Source organism: Electrophorus electricus, chromosome 7 (assembly GCF_013358815.1).
Source record: "Electrophorus electricus isolate fEleEle1 chromosome 7, fEleEle1.pri, whole genome shotgun sequence".
Taxonomy (NCBI): domain Eukaryota; kingdom Metazoa; phylum Chordata; class Actinopteri; order Gymnotiformes; family Gymnotidae; genus Electrophorus; species Electrophorus electricus.
Window position 1 is genome coordinate 9,107,804 of NC_049541.1, and position 18,547 is coordinate 9,126,350.

The 18,547-nt window shown below is 38.9% G+C and overlaps 1 protein-coding gene across 5 annotated transcripts in view; it reads right to left on the reverse strand.

Moving 5' to 3' along the window:
- The window catches only part of urb1 (URB1 ribosome biogenesis homolog), a 54,641-nt gene that overhangs the window by 4,277 nt on the left and 31,817 nt on the right, over positions 1-18,547 (reverse strand). For 3 of the 5 annotated variants that reach the window (XM_027025919.2, XM_027025918.2, XM_027025917.2), the window contains exons 19-32: positions 17,977-18,173; positions 17,534-17,746; positions 16,635-16,811; positions 13,561-13,826; positions 10,754-11,051; positions 10,261-10,516; positions 9,961-10,165; positions 7,824-7,998; positions 7,233-7,291; positions 6,871-7,061; positions 6,636-6,746; positions 3,478-3,541; positions 3,180-3,348; positions 456-564 (exon numbers count right to left, since the gene is read on the reverse strand). In XM_027025919.2, the coding sequence (XP_026881720.2) occupies positions 456-564; positions 3,180-3,348; positions 3,478-3,541; positions 6,636-6,746; positions 6,871-7,061; positions 7,233-7,291; positions 7,824-7,998; positions 9,961-10,165; positions 10,261-10,516; positions 10,754-11,051; positions 13,561-13,826; positions 16,635-16,811; positions 17,534-17,746; positions 17,977-18,173 (2,490 nt within the window). The remainder of the gene's footprint in view (positions 1-455; positions 565-3,179; positions 3,349-3,477; positions 3,542-6,635; positions 6,747-6,870; positions 7,062-7,232; positions 7,292-7,823; positions 7,999-9,960; positions 10,166-10,260; positions 10,517-10,753; positions 11,052-13,560; positions 13,827-16,634; positions 16,812-17,533; positions 17,747-17,976; positions 18,174-18,547) is intronic. The other 2 variants (XM_027025920.2, XM_035528305.1) reach the window with 2 other exon arrangements.

Below are 18,547 nucleotides of genomic sequence, written 5' to 3' on the forward strand. Positions count from 1 at the left end.
AAGACTCTAACCACTATACATACATAGAGGTATTATCCAATGGTACGATGCTCCAAGACTGTGCATGATGAACACTATTATTAATTTTTAGAATAATTAATTTTGCCTTAAATTCCATGTCAAGTAGTATTGCCTTGAAATACAGAACAATAGCTGGGACCAGAAAATGAGTTATTAAAACATGGTGTCCAGCCCTTAAAGGCACTTTTTTGAAGGACAGGAGGGGCAATACTATTTCTTCTAACAAGCAAGAGATGAAGCCATTACAACTATTCAGATACCATTATGTTAATCTAGAAACAAATTTTTCTGGTAACTGGACATCGTTGCAGAACTCCAGGAATCGGGTACAGTACTATAATTAAAGTAATACTTTATTGATTAGCACCATTCTAAATTACGGATAGCAATACTACAGAAAAAGACACGCATGTATACATGGAGTTGGGGTTTACCTGGGCGGAGGATAAAGCTGAACAGAGGAAGGAGGAAGCAAGGGTCATAAGGACACAATTGATCTGGAAAGCCCTCTCTCTCCTCTGTGAATATCAATTCTTCAGCCTCCTTAAAACATACAAAAACAACTTGAGTAGTACAGCTAATAAATCATTTTTTGGGTATTAAGGTTTATCATAAGAATAATGGTTTGGATTAAAATAATGGTTGAAATATTCTCAATTTAAGTAAGAGTACTTCATAGTCTTAGTCAAAAATAGTCAAAGTGGTGATTGAAGGGATGTAGCATAATTGTAGTAGAATAAAAAAAATATATATTAGTCACCTTTGTAGAATATACTGAAATGTGACTTATATGGTCTTATAATTAATTTGTAAAAATCAAGAAGTGGTCCATCAGTGATCAAACTCCTTCCTTACATCAGATTAGTTGTGATGGATATGTGCTGGAGTTGGTGGTATGTGAAGAATGTCTCAAATCTCACCTGTTTTCTAGGAAAGACTTCTTACATATTGAGGCATTACACTAAATCTGCTTATGCTGGGTGAAATCTACTGGCACCTTACCCAAATGTTCACAAATCTGTACAGATGACCTAAGATCTGTATAGGTTCATATTACAAAGCAATACTTTTGCAACAATGTCTTTATTGCTAAGCCATTCACATGCACCTCAGCAAATGTTTCCTGGTATGGGGGAAAAAAAGAAAAGGAACTAAAGGTTTAAATTTCAGTCGGATACAGACTAAGAAAATGGACTTAGTGTGAAAACACCAAATTTGGGGCTAGTGGCCAACTTTTCAATCAATAAAGTAAAGAATTTTTTGTCTGGAAATATGGAATACAAACAGTTGCCACTGGTCAGTATCATTTTAAACCTGGGACTTTACAAATAATCAATTAGTTAATTCAGTCTTAATATATGACCAAATATGGCTTACCAGCATGACACCTATCACCCACCTAACTGCCTTTCTACAGCATCTGTTCCTTAGCACCAAGGGAGTTGATGTACGCGCATTCCCTTCAACCAATTATATTTAACCATCTTCCCCATAATGGAACATCTCAATCAATAAAGTGGCAGCTTTGAAGATTCTGCTTAATCTGTGTTGAGCAAGCAACCCTTAAAAACATACTTAGCTAAACAACAAGTTACCGTACAAAAATGTTATTTATGTAGAGAAATGTAACTAGCTATACCAAAATACAAAGAACATAGGGCTCGATATCAAAATTAAAACAAAACACACACACCTCAAGAAACTGGAGGAACTTGATTACTAAAAATCATCAATACAAATTTTGCATTGAAGCTTCTTTTAAACCATATAACTATATTCACGATATTCCTACACTGCACTGTGCGCAAAATATGTGCAAAATATCCATCAATCTTACCTCTGTTTCAGTAGCTAAATACTAGGCTCGCTAACAACAAAAATGTGGGTGCATGCCAAAACAACATTAAAGCAGGGTGATGCTGTATTACGTCTACCAAAGAAGGGTGGGAGGATAATACAAAAAAAGGTCACTTATGGCTTCTTTATATGTTCTTGAATCATTAGCAAGTGATGGAGAGGCTACAAATAAGCTCCCAGAATCCAGTAGTAACTATAGCAATAAGGTTGGGCAGGTTCTTCTGAAGACGACAGAACAATGCATTTACTTAAAAGCAGACGTGGAGCGTAGCCAGAGTATGAACAGTCAATACTATCATGCTTCGGACAACGGCGGTTCACACAGCAGGGTACTTGTGCATGACTCAGGAGGTCACGCAGTCCTGCTGCTGCTATTTCACAGAAGCTTAGCTGACAAAGTATATTTTCATTGTGAGATTCTTGAAGAGAAATCACACTGGAACAATTCATGTTTTTTGGCAGAGAAGTTGAATTTAACATTTTTGGAAAAATGCAGTAAGTATTATAGTAAATGGACTGGAGTAAGTTAAATAACATACAGTTGTATTTCAAACAAATGAATGTACAAATATGTTAGGGAATCATCTTTTCTATACTGGGGAATTAATAAACTGCTCTGTGTTGTGAGAAATCTAGCTACTCTTCGAAAACTCTGCTTTTGCACAAATGCTGAGGATCACTGAGTGCACTGTAAAGGTTAGGGAAAGTAGCAACTGAAATGACTTTTCACCTGCTTTATATTTTTCATGTGTGTAAACCAAACTCTCTTGTGTTTGCCATTCATATAACAAGTGTACCATCTACAATTTATTTGTGATCAACAATCACTTAGCATCACTACACCAGCTGTCAAAATAATGTTTAACAGCTTTTCTGTTCAGAAACCGATGTTTTGCACAAATCTTGACATACAAGTGAAAAAAAGGTCATGTGAAAACTATCATGGACACCTTTTTAAAAGTAATTTGAAATTATTTATTTACTTATTTGTTTTTGCATTTCAGAAAATGTATTTAAACCCAGAATGCAATTGTTTTGTTGTTTTTTGCTTTAAAAAAAATGCATTTCAGTGTTTCAGAAAATAATATAAATAAGGGTAATGGTATCAGAAACTTTAAACAATACCCACAACTATCCACAACTATACATAACTATACCTGGGTGTAACAGTAGAGGACAAGGATTTGCAGTGAAGGTTACTGTGGATTATGGCAACTGTGTATGGGTGTCTTAAGACACTGACTTAAGTATTATTGTGTGTGGAATTAGTGTAAAAGTGTTTGTGTTGGACAGTCAAGTACCTGGGAGAAAAGGTGGCGGTGTAGTGGGAAGAGTGCCACAGTTTTCAGCATCCTATCTGTAGCCAGCTGGGCCAAAAGCTGCTCAGAGGTAGGTTGTTGCCACAATGATGGACCTAGGCTCTTCCGTGCTTTATGGTACTCCACTGCTGTAGCACCCCATAGCATGCACCTGAAAATACATGCACACATGAGGAAAAATATAACCTTATGCATAATACAATAGCAAACATTTGAATGTACATACACTGTACAACATGGCAAAATGCCCCTATAGAGCAAGACAAAATTGGTTACTTACTGAACATCTGCTATACCAACATCACGATTTTCATATTCTTTCATCAGCAGCAGAAGTTTCTGATCTGTGGACATGCAGAAGATTTAGAAGGAATCAATGTGGAATCGAAATTGATGTGTATTGAGTGTATTCTATCAAAAAGAGCTATTATCATATCAAAATAGCATGATGAACTCGGAGAGGATGCACACAAGGTATTAAGACTGCCCAAAATAGTCATAAAATTAAAGCAATAAACTCAGTAAGGTGTTCTGTAGAGATAAATAATGCACTCATGGAACATTATTACGATCTTTATAGATCACTATAGGCACTAACTCAGAGATTGGAAAAATTCTCTCCTCATTAAACATCTATTAATGACAGATGAAGAATATTCCATGTCTGAGCTAAAAGTAACCATCCACTTCCTCCCATCAAAAACAAACAAACAAACAAAAAAACCCAGCTGAAGATGGTTCCCCTCAGGTTTTTATTAAGAATTTGGAGATCTCCTTCTCCCATTTTAATAAAGTTCTTCAATGAGCAAAAGTCTCTCTACTGCAAAGAGAGCACTGCTGTCTGGCAACATGTGTATGCTCTTATCTGCTGGGTTTTTGCTTTTATTGCTTGCATGTCTGATTTGTAATGAACTTACCATTTCCCATGAAATTTGGAACCAAAACCTAAGGAACCCATGCATCAAACTCAACAACAGAGTTGCTGACCTGTGATTGAAGATCATGGCCAAGATGGGCACTAGTAATTGCAGACTACTAACAGCAAGTGGACAACTAACAGCAAGTGGAGTACTGCTGGAAAATGTGTTATTTCAGCATTACAGCTGAAATACGCCACAGGAACAGTGATAGTTGACTACAAGATGAAAAGCATCAAGAAGCAGCATCCTCAGTAAGGGAAGTGGATGGAGGCCAAGATAAGGGCAACACAGAGAGAAGTTAGCCAGCTATCAGAACTGCAGAAAGGTGTAGTGAAGGTACCTGAGAAATACAACAAGCTGTGAGGCCGTGGAGACTGTCAAGCAAAGACTAACTGCCCTGGCAGCCAGGCTGAAGACGTACACAAGTACAAACCTGGAGAATATACAGTATATGTTCTTCTACAAGCCATCCAAAGGGTAACAGCATAAGGACTGACCCACCAATGCTGGAGACTGAACAATACTGCCAAAGAATATGGGAGACAGAGACATCACACACCAACAACGTCCAGTGGTTGCTGAACCTGAGAGTAGACTACAGCAACCTCCCTTAAAAGAAAACGTCATTTTAGTAGAGGTCCAAGAAAAGATCTCAAATATGAAGAGCTGGACAGCTCCAGGCTCTGACATGGTCCACTCCTACTGTCTGAAAAAGCAATCTGCACTCCATGGATACCTGACAGCACAAATTAAACAGCTGCTAATGGATAGAACCCACCCAGAAAGGTTAACTGAAGGCCAGACAGTCCTGATCCTGAAGGAACCCTTCAGGGGAGTAGTTCCATCAAACTACTGGCCAATAATATTCTGCATCTGGACAATATGGATGCTCCTGTTAGGCATCATTGTAGCCAACTTGAGAAAGCTTATGACTTAAACATGAGCAGGACTCCAAAAGACATTGGCAAGAACACCAGAGAGGAGCCAAGCCTCAGTTACTTTTGGATAAAACGGTCATTCAAGACTGTAAGACCTGACAGACCAACCTGTGCACCGCCTGGATTGATGACAAGAAAGCCTATGATTCAATAACCCACATGTGGATCCTGGAATGCTTGAGGCTCTATCATCAAAAGGCCTCTAAGAGCCTTCATCGAGAACTCGGTTAGGCTGTAGACGACAACTCTAGAGGCCAACATCAGACCAACAGCACAAGTATACAAGTGCAGGATTTAAGAAGGAGGATGCTCTGTCCCTGATGCTGTTCTGCATAGGTTATGTGCTAATAAAAGTTGGGCACTGTACGTTTGAAGTTAGCGCTGTTAAAATCCCCAACCACAATAAGTGCAGCATCCCGGTGATGTAACTGAACCTGTGTGAGAGCCTCACGGAGTTCGCACGGTGCAATGCCTGTGTTAGCCTGACGTAGAATGTACAGGGTATTGATGATGATCGAAGTGAAATCATGAGGAAGGTAAAAATAACGAAACATGAAGGCAAGCAGCTCCAGGTTGGGTGAGCAAGAGCGGGCAAGAGTAACAACATTAGTGTCATTACACTAGCCATTGTTTACCATCATGCACACCCCACCGCCTTTTGACTTCCCAGATTCTACCATTCTATCCACACGGTGTACTGAGAAGAACTCCGCCGGCTGGATGGTATGGCTTGGTACTGCTGGGTTCAGCCATGACTCGGTGAGGCAGAGGAGATTGCAGCCCTGAAAGCCCTTCTGGATCTTTGTCCTGGCCCAGAGGTCATTGAGCTTGTTATCCAGAGACTGGGCATTGGCTAGCAGGATGCTTGCTAGGTAAGGGAGCATGATGTGCCCGCGCCCTCAGCCTGTTCCTGATGCCGGGTCACTTTCCTTGAGGCCGTTTCCTCGCATCACATCCTCTGTTCTCCCTGAGGATCTCACTCCGCCAACACAAGTCCGAGATTAGAACCGGCTTAAGGTGAGTATTTCATAACCGGATGGAAACGAGAGTATTTCTGTCATAAGAGATGCACGTCATAGTAAAAAGAAAGGTGGCGAGAATTTCAAGAAAGTACAAAAGTATGGTCGGAGCAATCATGACGGCTGCCGACCTGACCGGCATCATACAACTTGCCTAATTGTGCACATAGTATGCAGGCTCTGGTAGAGGACCCATGTTTGAAGGAAAAAAAAGACCGCCCGGAGGGCGTGTGGAGAATATTTTATATATACACACTTGCATAAAGAGAGGTACAGTTTAAATACAAGGTGTATCATTGATTCTCACTCAGTAAATGATATTCACTGTGTCACATGGAAAATGCAAATTACATAAAATCTGCAATTATGTATTTCTTTAAACAACCTGTACATCATCTGTATAAATAACCTATGCACCTTCAGTTTGTTTTGAAATTGTATGTGAGCATTTACCACTTCCCCCAAACCACAAACCAGCCTAGGTGATCCAACTTAAGATCCAACACAAAGTTGCTACTTACTTGCACATTACTATATTAAACTCTTACAGAGTTTATTTACCCGTGTTACTAAGCGTAGCTTCATATGCACCAAGAAGAACAATAAAATGATGGCTGCTACAGATTTCAGGGCATTTTTTCACCAAGGTAAGTAGGAGAGATACCAGTCCCCCTGAAAAAGAGAAGAAAAATGGAGGTTACTCATTAGAAATGTCTGTTTTGAGACATTTTTTATTTGAATGGGTAAAAATGTTTATGACTCAGTGGACTTAAAAGCTCACTGCAGAAATTTGTACCCTTAGATTCAGAACTACCGTCTGCTTCATCTTGGGAGGCCAGCATTGTGGGCAGGAAGAGCGAGTGACTAGTGGCCATCATGTTAATGGTTACTAGGGGTATTAGCCCCTGAGCAGCTTTTACATTTGTGTACATCAGCTCCAACAATGAGTTCAGGGCATCAAGAAACATTCCATCTTGGTAGCGATACCTGAGGAGCCAGAGATGACAGAGTAACGACATAGCAAGAGGCATATTATAAAATATTATATTTTAGCAAAACCTTTATGCAGGTTATAAACATTTTAAAAAAGTGATTTAAAAAACAAAACAAACAAACAAACAAACAAACAAAAAAAACCCAAAACAAAACATCACTCACTTTAGACCAGACTTGACAAATGAATTCCAGTCTGACTGTTCAATATCCTCTGGAGAAATCTGTAAGAATAAAGACCTACATAAGCTACATATTAACATAAGCTGCACTCTGACCCCAACTCAATGTTTTCTGAGATATACGAATAGAAACATTTAATTGTACTGTACACATGTATATGACCAAATAAAGGTATTCCATCTTAAGAAATCTTTGCAACTTTGGTGGAGAAACTGCAGGTCATGACTAAATAAATTTGGGAGTTTTGAAGAACAAAGACTGGCCCAAAAACAAGCATGTCTGACAGGTATTGTAAGACAGACAGACAGACAGACAGACAGACAGACAGACAGACACACACACACACACACACACACACACACACACACACACACACACACACACACACACACACACACACACACACATATATATATATATATATAAAAAGAGGGAGAAACCTTTAGCTAATTACTGAGGTAAGGGTCTGAAGTTCACAAAAAGAACAGTTTAGCAGTGTTACTGTAACATTTGCTGTAATAGATGCCTGAAAAACATGGAACACACACGGAAACATAAAATAGTTGTACACACCAACAAGGTTTTTAGTCTCTGTAGCATAGCTTTCTCTGTTGTAACTTGTGGCTTCTTTTGCTCTTTGTAAGTTGTCGACAAGCAGCGGAGGGTAGCAGTAAGCAAAGATTTTTTCCAGTGCAGCAGCTCCTGTGTATTGGCCAGCTTCTCCGTAATGGAGTCTGCTAGCTGCCACCTGAACAAAAACCACTTTACTATAAATCAAACTGTCTCATTTTTTCCATTAAAAGTGCAGACTAAAAGCCTCTGTTTACGTCATTGGGATCTGAGAGAGATCTTGCACTAAATTTAGGGCTTCAATGATTGGTCAATATTAATGAAGTAAAAATACAAAAAGTGCCATTTTAGCTAAATTACTGCTTTGAGAAGACAGCATGAATTAAATGTTTCACTACGGTCATTTGAAAAACAACTTCCTTAATGACAGACTCAGATTTCGAAACACTGAGTCCAACACAATATAAGCTGAAACAGACTGCAATCTTTAATGATATATTATCAATAGTACCACTTGCTCATTTTAAAAGTATAATTTTCTTCTAATTTTCTCCCTGTTTATACAGTATAATGCAATGGACATTTAGAATCCATTGGTACAAAGTACTTTTGAGGGTATGTTAAAAAAAAACAAAAAAACAAACAAACAAAAAAAACAAACAAAAAAAACAAAAAAACAAACAAAAAAAAAAAAACAGTAAAATGCATCATCATTTATATGGAGACAAAGATAAAACAGTGCAGTACACAAGATCTCCAGAGAAACATGTATACCCTGCTCAAAACACTTAAATCACATATCGGACTCAAGTTGAAAATCTTTACGGATACAAATCGTATTCTTCATTAAAAACAAAATAATATAACTGTCAATGGAAATCAAAAGAGATCACAAGCTGATCCAATTTGCATATATTTTTACTCATAACACGATTCGGTAGTGTGTATGGCCCCCATGCGTTTGTATGCACCAATATCTGGGCATACCCCTGATGAGCAAATGGTGTCCTGATTTATCTCCTCCCAGACCTGTATCAAGGCATCAATGAGCTCCTGGACAGTCTGTGGTGCTACTTGGCAGTGCAGGAATGCACATAAACAGAACTCAGAGGTTCTCAGTTGAATTCAGGACTAAGGCATGAACCCAGGAACCTATGAACCAGCGTAAGGTCAGACAGAATTTTATCCTGGTATGCAACAGCATTTGGGATCCAGACCATCACTGACCCACCGCCAAACTGGTCATGCTGGATGATGCTGCACGCAGCATAACATTCAGCCCTCATTCCACTTCAGAGTCAGAAACATGCACACCAATAGCCTGCTTGAAGTCATTTTGTAGAGCACTGACAGTGCTCCACAGCTTCCTTCTTGCACAAAAGAGCAGATACCAGCCCTTCAACAGCCCTGTCCAGCTCTCCTTGTGTAAAGGCCCCATGTCCTGATAGCTCCTTGAGACTATTCTTGGAGACACAGCAAACCTTCTTGTGATGGCACATATGGATGTGCCATCCTTGAGGAGCTGGACTACCTGTGTAACCTCAATGGGCTGCAGGGTCTGTCTCATGCTACCAGTAGTGACAAGAACTACAACACAAAATACAAAAGCACAGTACTGTACAGAAGAACCTGTCAGGAAGGATAAGTAATTGTCTGTGGTCATCACCTGCAAAACCATTCCCTTTTTGGGGCAGTGGTAGCTCAGTGGTTAAGGTACTTGACTTATAATCGGATGGTTGCTGGTTCAAGCTCCACCACTGCCAAGTAGCCACTGTTGGGTCCCTGAGTCAGGCCCTTAACCCTCAATTGCTCAAGTTATACTCAGTCATAATTGTAAGTCGCTTTGGATAAAAGTGCCAGCTAAATGCCGTAAATGTAAATGTCCTGCTGTTCTCTTTAGTGCACCTGGTGTCACTTTCATTTGTACCAAAGCTGGAGAAAATAATTCACAATCGCTGATGCTTCTTAACTGGACAGAGATCCCTGAAGTTTGAGTGCATCACTGTCATGCGATGATTAAGTGTTCCCTTAGGTTTTTTTTTTGTTTGTTTTTTTTAGCAGTGTGTATACAAGTTTCAGTGCAAATGTGCCTAAACAAGCTTGAAATATTAGTGCATTTTACTACTTCAAAACGGTTTACCTTTCATAAATTTCTGGTTTATGAAGAACTGCAGGTAAGTCATTTATCAGCTGGTTCAGCTCAGGAGTCATATCTCCCAGACCGATAAGCCTTGAAAGGACCTCCACATGCTGGTTCAGAGACATGCCAGCCTCTGGGTGTAGCACAGCGCTCGATAACTCAGGCAGCAAAGACTGGGTGAACATCTGCAGGACTGCTTTTTGAACTGAAAAGATTTTATAACCACAAGTCTGACAATTCAAATACAACATTCAAACCTGGGTTCCGTTAATGTCTTTGTTTTTTAGTGCCAGTACTGACCGTTTTTAGGCCGGCAGGGATCTTCAGTGGCAGCTTGTTCTAGGTAGTTGGTCAGCAAGAAGAGAAAGCTACTGTTCTGAGCAGCGATCTCTATGAAGCTGGTTTGTTCTAGGCACCAGAGCTCAAAGCTCAGGCAGTGCGTGGAGCAATTCTGCACCAGCACAGCTGCCAGGTCAAAACGAGAATTCTGCTTGAGGCAGCAGAGTAAGACATCAGTAGGGGTGAGTTTAGCACTGTCTGGCTCTCTACGTAGCACCTGCATATATTAAATTATTCAATTTAATTATTAAATAAATTACATTTTTTGAGTAAAACTGAAAAAAGCACAAACATGCATCCTACTTGAAATGCCTTCAAATCAGAAATTTGAAAAAAGCGTGATACTGCGTGATACTGACTTTACAGTAGTAGGTAAAAGCAGCAGTGCTCTGAAATTAAGTGTTTATAAAATTGTGCTTTTATCCATTCCAGCTTCACACACTCCTACACCCACCTGCAGCAGAAAATCTTCCAGTGGAACACTGTGGCAGGACATGTACAGAATAGCTAGACTATGCAAATGTGCCTGAGTCAGACGGGGGCTTCTGTTTCTTGATGAAGTGTGAGCGGAGGCATTTGTAAGGACTTTCAGTATGGCCTGGCCATATACACTTAGCTTGTCACTCTCAGCTAGAAGGCTGCTCTGGGGCAGCAGTAACAGGGCAGACAATAACGTCTTCACGCTGGACGGTTCCATGTATTCATGCAGAGCCAGGAAGGCTTTGACAGGTGGGGTCTCCTTTGTTAAGCACCTAAGAAAAACATTTTTAGATGTTAGAATTAAAAGTGCCAATAAGAATGTTAATTCTTACACATGACATACAAATTCAGTGTTTACCACACTACAGTACCTTGATTAAATAACCTCTGGGTTATTTAATGTTAACAGTAATATCAGAGGTTGGTCTTGTGGTAAGCTGATCGAATAAAGTATGACCGCGAAAAGTCTTGCGGGAAACAACAACATAAAAATTAAACTTTCATAAACTGTATTATTATGTGTAGTTAAAGTATGCAGTAAAATTTGCCAGATTAATTATGTTTTATATAACTTTTGAAGTACAAGGTCAGTACTGTGGTACTGATCCCTTGTAAAAGTCTTCTACATCCATGCATGTTTGCCTTGGATCCTCTATGAAACAGACTCAAAAGCTTATCATACATATATACACACAGACCTTTCTTTACCTTTGGTATCTCTTGTTCATGCACATTAATTTATAAGAAATCATGGGTCATATTTTTGTAATTTTTTGCTCAGGACTGGCTATTGGCTTTGCCAAGTTTGTCTTGGTTTCATTGCATTTCATGACAAATTAATTTCATGACAATTTAGTAAATCACAAAATGCATTTTGGGAGCACTGAAGGAAAGTTATGCAACTCAATATTTGTTATTTTTATTATCATTTTTGGCTTGGCTATATCGTGAATGAGGGCCACTCAATGTTCTCCATAACACAGGCCCACTGGCAGTTAACAGGAATTTATTAGCGGTAGAGTCTGAATATGGTTGGGGGAAGGATTTATTGGTAAAAGAGGTAGAAGCATTACATTTGGAATAGGGAAAACTGATAGTGAGTTGGCAAATTATTTTAAGAGGTTATTTTTAGATTTGAGGAGCATGATTTTAGAGGGAGGATTGAGGAACAAAACATTTAGAGTAGAAGGTTCTTTCACGTAAAAAGATTAGACAGGATTCTCTGGCAGACTAAAATTATGAATCTAGGCTAGGATAAAACGGGGTAAATTATTATGCTGTTGTGTAACAGAGTTGAGTGAAATTTTGTATTATATTTTTAGGCAGTTCTACAGTGTACACCTAGTCTATGGAAGCAATCCCCAATTATCCCACTTGCAAAGGTGATGCACCGTGTGGACCCTGGTGGTTTTTGACCAGTTGCCTTGATGTGATGAAGATGTGCCTTGATGTGTTTAATGATGATGAAGCAGAAGAAATTGGTTAGATAAAAAACAGAACTAGAAATATTAGAAATATATCAACATATCTAGAAATATATGAAAAAAACAATTAGCAATATATCAATATTTAGACACTTCATTTTCCATATAGAACAAGAAGGGGGCTGGAGGATGCCACAGTAACTTTACTTTTTTTTTTTCTAAGAACATTTTGAAGGGCAAAAAAACAAAACAAAACCCAAACCAAAACAAAAATAAACTATCAGGTAAGAATGCTGTTTGTTGACTGTCAGCATTTAATACTATCCAGCCACATTTATTGGCTGGTGGACTTTAGATTGGTAGGTAGGAGTCAAGGTTTTTTTTTGTTTGTTTGTTTGTTTTTAAACAAATAGAACCCAGAGAGTCAAGATAAATAACTTATGACAGTCTTGTTTCTTTAAATGGCTCCCCACAAGGTTGTGATTTATTCCCCCTTTTATTTTATATTCAAATGACTGTCAGTTGGTACAAGGAGATAGATTTTTAAGTATGCAGATGATTCAGTCATTCTTCAAAACAAAAAAAAAATAGTCATGGTCAGATGGTCGATGAGCTTGGGCAGTGGTGAGAGGATTAATAAATTTCACTCAAACTGATGAGACAGTGATTGATAAAAGGTAAGAGATTAAGGACACCCACCCTACAATAAATCAACAGCATCACAGTGGAGTGTTAACAGCTACATCGGTGCAGTAACTGGGTTAAGTAGTTAAGAGTTAAGAGTTTCAATCAAAACAAATATCATAAAGAAATGTCTACAGAGACATTTTTTAGGATAAGACCAATAAGGCTTTTTAGGAAGCCAATGTAACTAGAATTTATTTTGCCATATCAACATCCAGAGAAGCTGCCATCTTTGCTCTGACAAGTATTTAGGAAAGAATGAATAAGGGCATTGTTTCACCTTCTGTGCAAACACACCAGCATGCTGATGTGTTCCTTTATCCCAGGACCCTGATGCCAAGGTTAGTTCCTTTCTCTTCCACCAACTTTAACTTTGTCTAGTGCATCTAAAGTTTCAACACTACTGTATATTAATGATGGTTTTCCATCAAGCCTACTCTTTACTATAGTTGTCTCCAGGAGGCCATTTTATTGAACCATGTTTAGCTTTGTTCCCTTGTCAAGTGACATTAGGTGTTCTCACAGAAAGGGAAACTTTCAAAAACCCTTCTAAAAACCTGCCCACCACTTTTGTCCAGTGAATTAAGTGCTCCCCTTTTTTCACCACAGCTGGAACATAGGATATAAGCCTTATGTAAGCAACCACTCATCAGCAGCCATTCTTATGGTGTACCTGTTGTTGATATGCTGTATCTCTTTGAGCAGGGTATGCTGTGTGGCTGACATATAATGACTGATTAGCTCCGGGACACGGAGTTCTCCAAGGGTCTTAGCACAGGACTGCAGCAGCAGGAGCACACCCTCTGTCAGGCAGCCACAGAGTTGCTCCACTCGCCCTGGCTCCAGTGAGAGGTGTGGCACCAGACCCAGCTCCACTGCCAGGAACCACTGTTCCAGAACCGGGTGCTTGAACACTGACTGGAACACCTCAACCAAAGCCTGCATAAAACCAAAAGGAACACACAATTGTTTTTATTTAGCTTGAATGATGGCTCACTTAGTCTACTTCCCTCAATTCAATATAGACTCTTTGACCAGAAAAATATAAAGCTTTCCTCTCCAGAACATTTGTTACTACATAAAAGGGTGCATGAAGCGTCATTACCAGACTTGCTCTGCATCTGAAATGATTACTAAGAATGTGTTAAAAGTGTAATCTAATGGCCTGTGAACACAATAGAGTTGTGGGATAACAAATCAAAGCATTTGCTTTGGTGGATGAAGGAGATGTCAGGTGGTTCAGACATTATTGATAAATTGCTATTCCACTGATGCCAATTAACATTTCAGTATAATTGAAAATGGCCAATTGCATTATACAAAATGCATCACTCTTGCCTGTATGGATTATCTCATCAGATAAAGAGCATCACTCTTGTTCATAGTACATGGCCTAATATGTTTGCAGTGGGCTCAGATGCATCAGGTTCGGGTCTCGTAAATCCTGGTTCCAACTGCAGTACCATGATGGTAAACACACATCAGGCATGGTTAATACTCTTATATGCTGATCATATAGGGAGCATTTAGTTTGCATGTACTGAGCTTCTTAAAGCCTATAAGATGGTACCTTTATTTTTTTTTTAATGGTTTTCATTTTCTTTTTCTTTTTGAAGATTTCTTTCTTGTATTTTTCTCTGATTCCGGTTATTTTCCACTTGCAAGATAACACTAACTTATCATCAGAATGCTGCATACTAGGTCTCAATCCATGCGACTCCCTCCAGGACAATACATTTGTAATATATTCAGTCTTTGCAATACACTTGTATTGTGTGCACAATTATTAGGTGAGCTGTATTTTTGAGGATATCACTTGCTTATTTTTATCTATTAAAGTGAGAATAATAAACAACTCAATTTACAAATAACCCTTTCTGAAATTTAAAAGAAAAACAATATACCAACATATATACACCAGTATACCAGTGACCAATATAGCCACCCTTCTTCTCAATAACAGTCATAAGCCTTCCATTCATGGAGTCTGCTGTCAGTTTCTTAATCTGATGACGATCAACATTTTGTGCAGCAGCAACCACAACCTCTCAGACACTGTTCAGAGAGCTGTGTTTTCCTTCACTGTAAATCTCTTGTTTAAGAAAGGCCCACAACTTCTTTCTTATCTTGGCTATGTCTCTGAGTACTAAACACCTTGGGTTGCAGTTCTGAAATATGACAGCACTGGAGTATAATGGCTCAAATCTTTGACAGTTAATTTGCGTCTTTTTTTTTTTTCCCAATCAACATGTATATTGCGACCCTGTTGACTATTTGCAACAAAACATTATGGTTCTGTGATCACGCTCCAATATCTTAACAATTTTAAGAGTACTGCAAGACTCTGAAAGACTTTTGACAATTTGACTTCGCTAAACAAAAACCACCATAATCCCCAAACATTTATCCTATTGAACATAAGAGTAAAAGAGTGTAAAAGAGTTCACCCATCAACCTTGAGAAGTTCCACAAAGCACTGATGTCTGAATGGTTTGCTTTCACCACCAAGAAACTAAAGGACTTTTGTTGAATCACTAGGTATATGTAGCAGCAGTTATTAGGGCCAAAAGTGATCCATCTGTCCCTGAACAAGGTTTTTTTTTCTGGTCACAAAGTGCATGTATAGTCAATACTATTAACCCCCCCCCCCCCAGCCACTAAATGAACAATATCACTAATGAATTGATGTATTCAGTATTCAATGTATTCCATCTTGAAAAACAATCAGCACCACTACATTGCATTTCACTGTGCTGTGCTTTCAAACAATCAAAAATCAGCTCTAAAACACACAATTCTCTTTATTACATTTCAATAAAGTGTTGGCGGGAATTTCCACACTGAAATGCAATCACTGTTGTATCACAGCCCCTACATAACTCATTGACTGTAGTGTCACGCTTTCATGTAGACCAACAATATAGCTACATAACACTCTGTAGACAACCTAGAAGGGGAACTAATTTTCTCAAGCTGACACAAAGATAGCTAGCTAGACCAAACATTGGTCTTATCTTGAAAAACGCTACATGCAGCTTCTGCTGTGAAGGTGCCAAGTCAACCACACCATCCACACCTTCCCTGGACTCTGCAACACTTCCAGCCAGCTTGTCTTACGCATGCTAACAGATCTTTGATCAGCATCAGTCTTTTTTAACATTCACGGGCAATTTCATGCAGGAGCTTCTGACACTGTTTGAAAACCAAAACCCTAAGTCTGGTTGAGGGCTACAATTGGACAATGAAATGCATTTCAATGTGGCATGTTTCCGCATTCACTCTTGATAGAAATACAGTGAAGATGGGGTCATATGAAGAAGCGCAAAGGTGTGTTAAGCATTTAGTTGACACGTCAATAGTGCACCACACAATGAAAGACAATGTAGGAACACATTTCTTTTTAAGGTGGATTACATCCACTTCTCCACTTCTGACACAAATTCAGCATTTAAGTCTTTAAAGGCGAATTCCTGCTAATTGTTTTGTAGTAAAGGATATAAATGTTACAACAGAGAATTGAAATTAAAAGTTTCTTTTCAGTAGACATGTGAGAAATATTTTTGCATTGCAATTCATATTTTTTTATTGTCAGAATTCCCTTACAATGTAACAGGGAATCAATACCATTTATAGTATGCAATGTAAAGAACCATTTAATTCAAGCTAAAATGGTATAGTTGCATATTCACTCACTAAAAGTAGTGCAAACCCTCTGAACGATTATAACAGACGGAGGCTTTTATATACCTGTTCTATGTTGAATTCCTGGTCAACTATAGAGTTCATCTCCAGATGAAGCTCTTCTTGTTCCTGAGGCTCAGGCTGTGTGGGCTGAGTCTCTGCCATGCTCTGGACTTTGAGGAGCAGAGCATGTAGCACCTCCAGCAAACAGCTTACTACCTCAACTGCCTGGCCTTTGGGAAGCTACACCGGCACAAATGAGAAATGCATAACAGGTTAACTGTATGGGAGAAAACAACCAGCAACAGAAAAAAATCTTTCATATGACAATACTGTAAACATCACAATACTTGGAATTAGACAAAATGCATACTTTTGTAGACTTGATAGTACAACTCAGCAGACAGTATCTATACATACTGGTGTTTTCATGACCTTGGGATTTTGGTATTTGATCATTTATTTGCTTATTCGATCTGAATAAGCAAGCAAACTGTGTGCTGGAAATATGCTGGTATTACAGTGGGTCATTAAATAAAGTCCTTGATATCACAGATGCAATACTGTATGGCAGTGCCCTAAATCAGTCCTCAGGGACCATCAGACAATTCACATCTTTGCTCTCTCCTGCCTACAAACACTCCTGAACCAAGCAATGAACACTGTAATTTGGTCTTGAAGCTAGAATGGAGCAAAAACACTGACTGTCTGATTGCCTGAGGTCTGAACTAGAAATAATGCTGAATAACAACAGGATAAGATTGTTGCTATAAAACTGGCATTCTTTGTGGCATACCTCAATAACAACTAATTTAATTACAGACTACCCTGCAATGACTCATAACTAGAGAGTAATGAGAGTAATATGCATATAAATAGGTGAATGAGATTTAACACTTTGGTGGGGTGAGAGGGACTAAAGAGCTCAGACCCTGAAATCCAAAGTCAAACTATACAAAGCTTACCGAGCTGAAGGTATCCACAAAGGATCTGAGGTAAAGCAGAGTCTGATTGACAGCCCTGGTGAACTGGGACAGGTGTAAAGTACATAAAGAATTCTCCAGGGCCTGCCTAAATGAGTCAGTGAGAAAGCTGTGAGATCCTTCATTGTAGCACGCCTTCAAGAATGAATCAAAGCCCAAAGCAGGTGGAGCAGCAGTGCACTGTGTGAGGCTGAACTGAAAGAGATGTTGGCACCAATGAAAAGAGCTTTTCAGGACTTGTTAGGTCCAAGAGTTTAAGTTAATGAACTACAAAAATGATACAACTCATGCTGACAAATGCATAACCAAAAACTGACTTATACTGGATACAGACGATATCAAACATAACCTTTATCCAGGACATTTGAAGATGGCTGTGCGCCATTAGCATTTATGCAAGTAATTAATATACAGAGAAACCTTACCTGTGTCTCCTGTAGTGGATGAGGAAGCCATTTATAGTAGTATTGAATGAAGGCAGTAAGACACAAATAATGTGATGAATTCTCAGCTGAGAGAAGTTTCATATCATAGTGATGGAGCGTCAGACACAGAGCTAGTGGATCCCTCTGACAGTGAAGGATGTCACACAGAACTGCACATATGTACTCACATACCACACCTGCAAAAACAGCAGCACCATCTCAAAGGAATAATCTAGCACAAAACCTCAAAAACAATTTTCAGCATTCTAAGACATGTAATATGGTTAACATATTTGACAAGTCTATCATTGCACAAAGCATAGAAAGCTTTTTATGCACTTTTCCAAGCTTAAGTAGCTTCTTAGACTATAGCAAATCTCCTTATTGATTAAATTAATTTCATCACCAAGTGCTGTTTGTTACTCTCAGAGAGCTTATATGTGTTTTGCACTTCTAGGCATCAGCGTTGTTCCCTGTATTTCAACAGTATTCTAGCTCAGTGCTATCTTGAACTCTAACCTACTGTACAGTCTAGGATACATTCTATGAGTAAATGACAGCGCAATTTGTA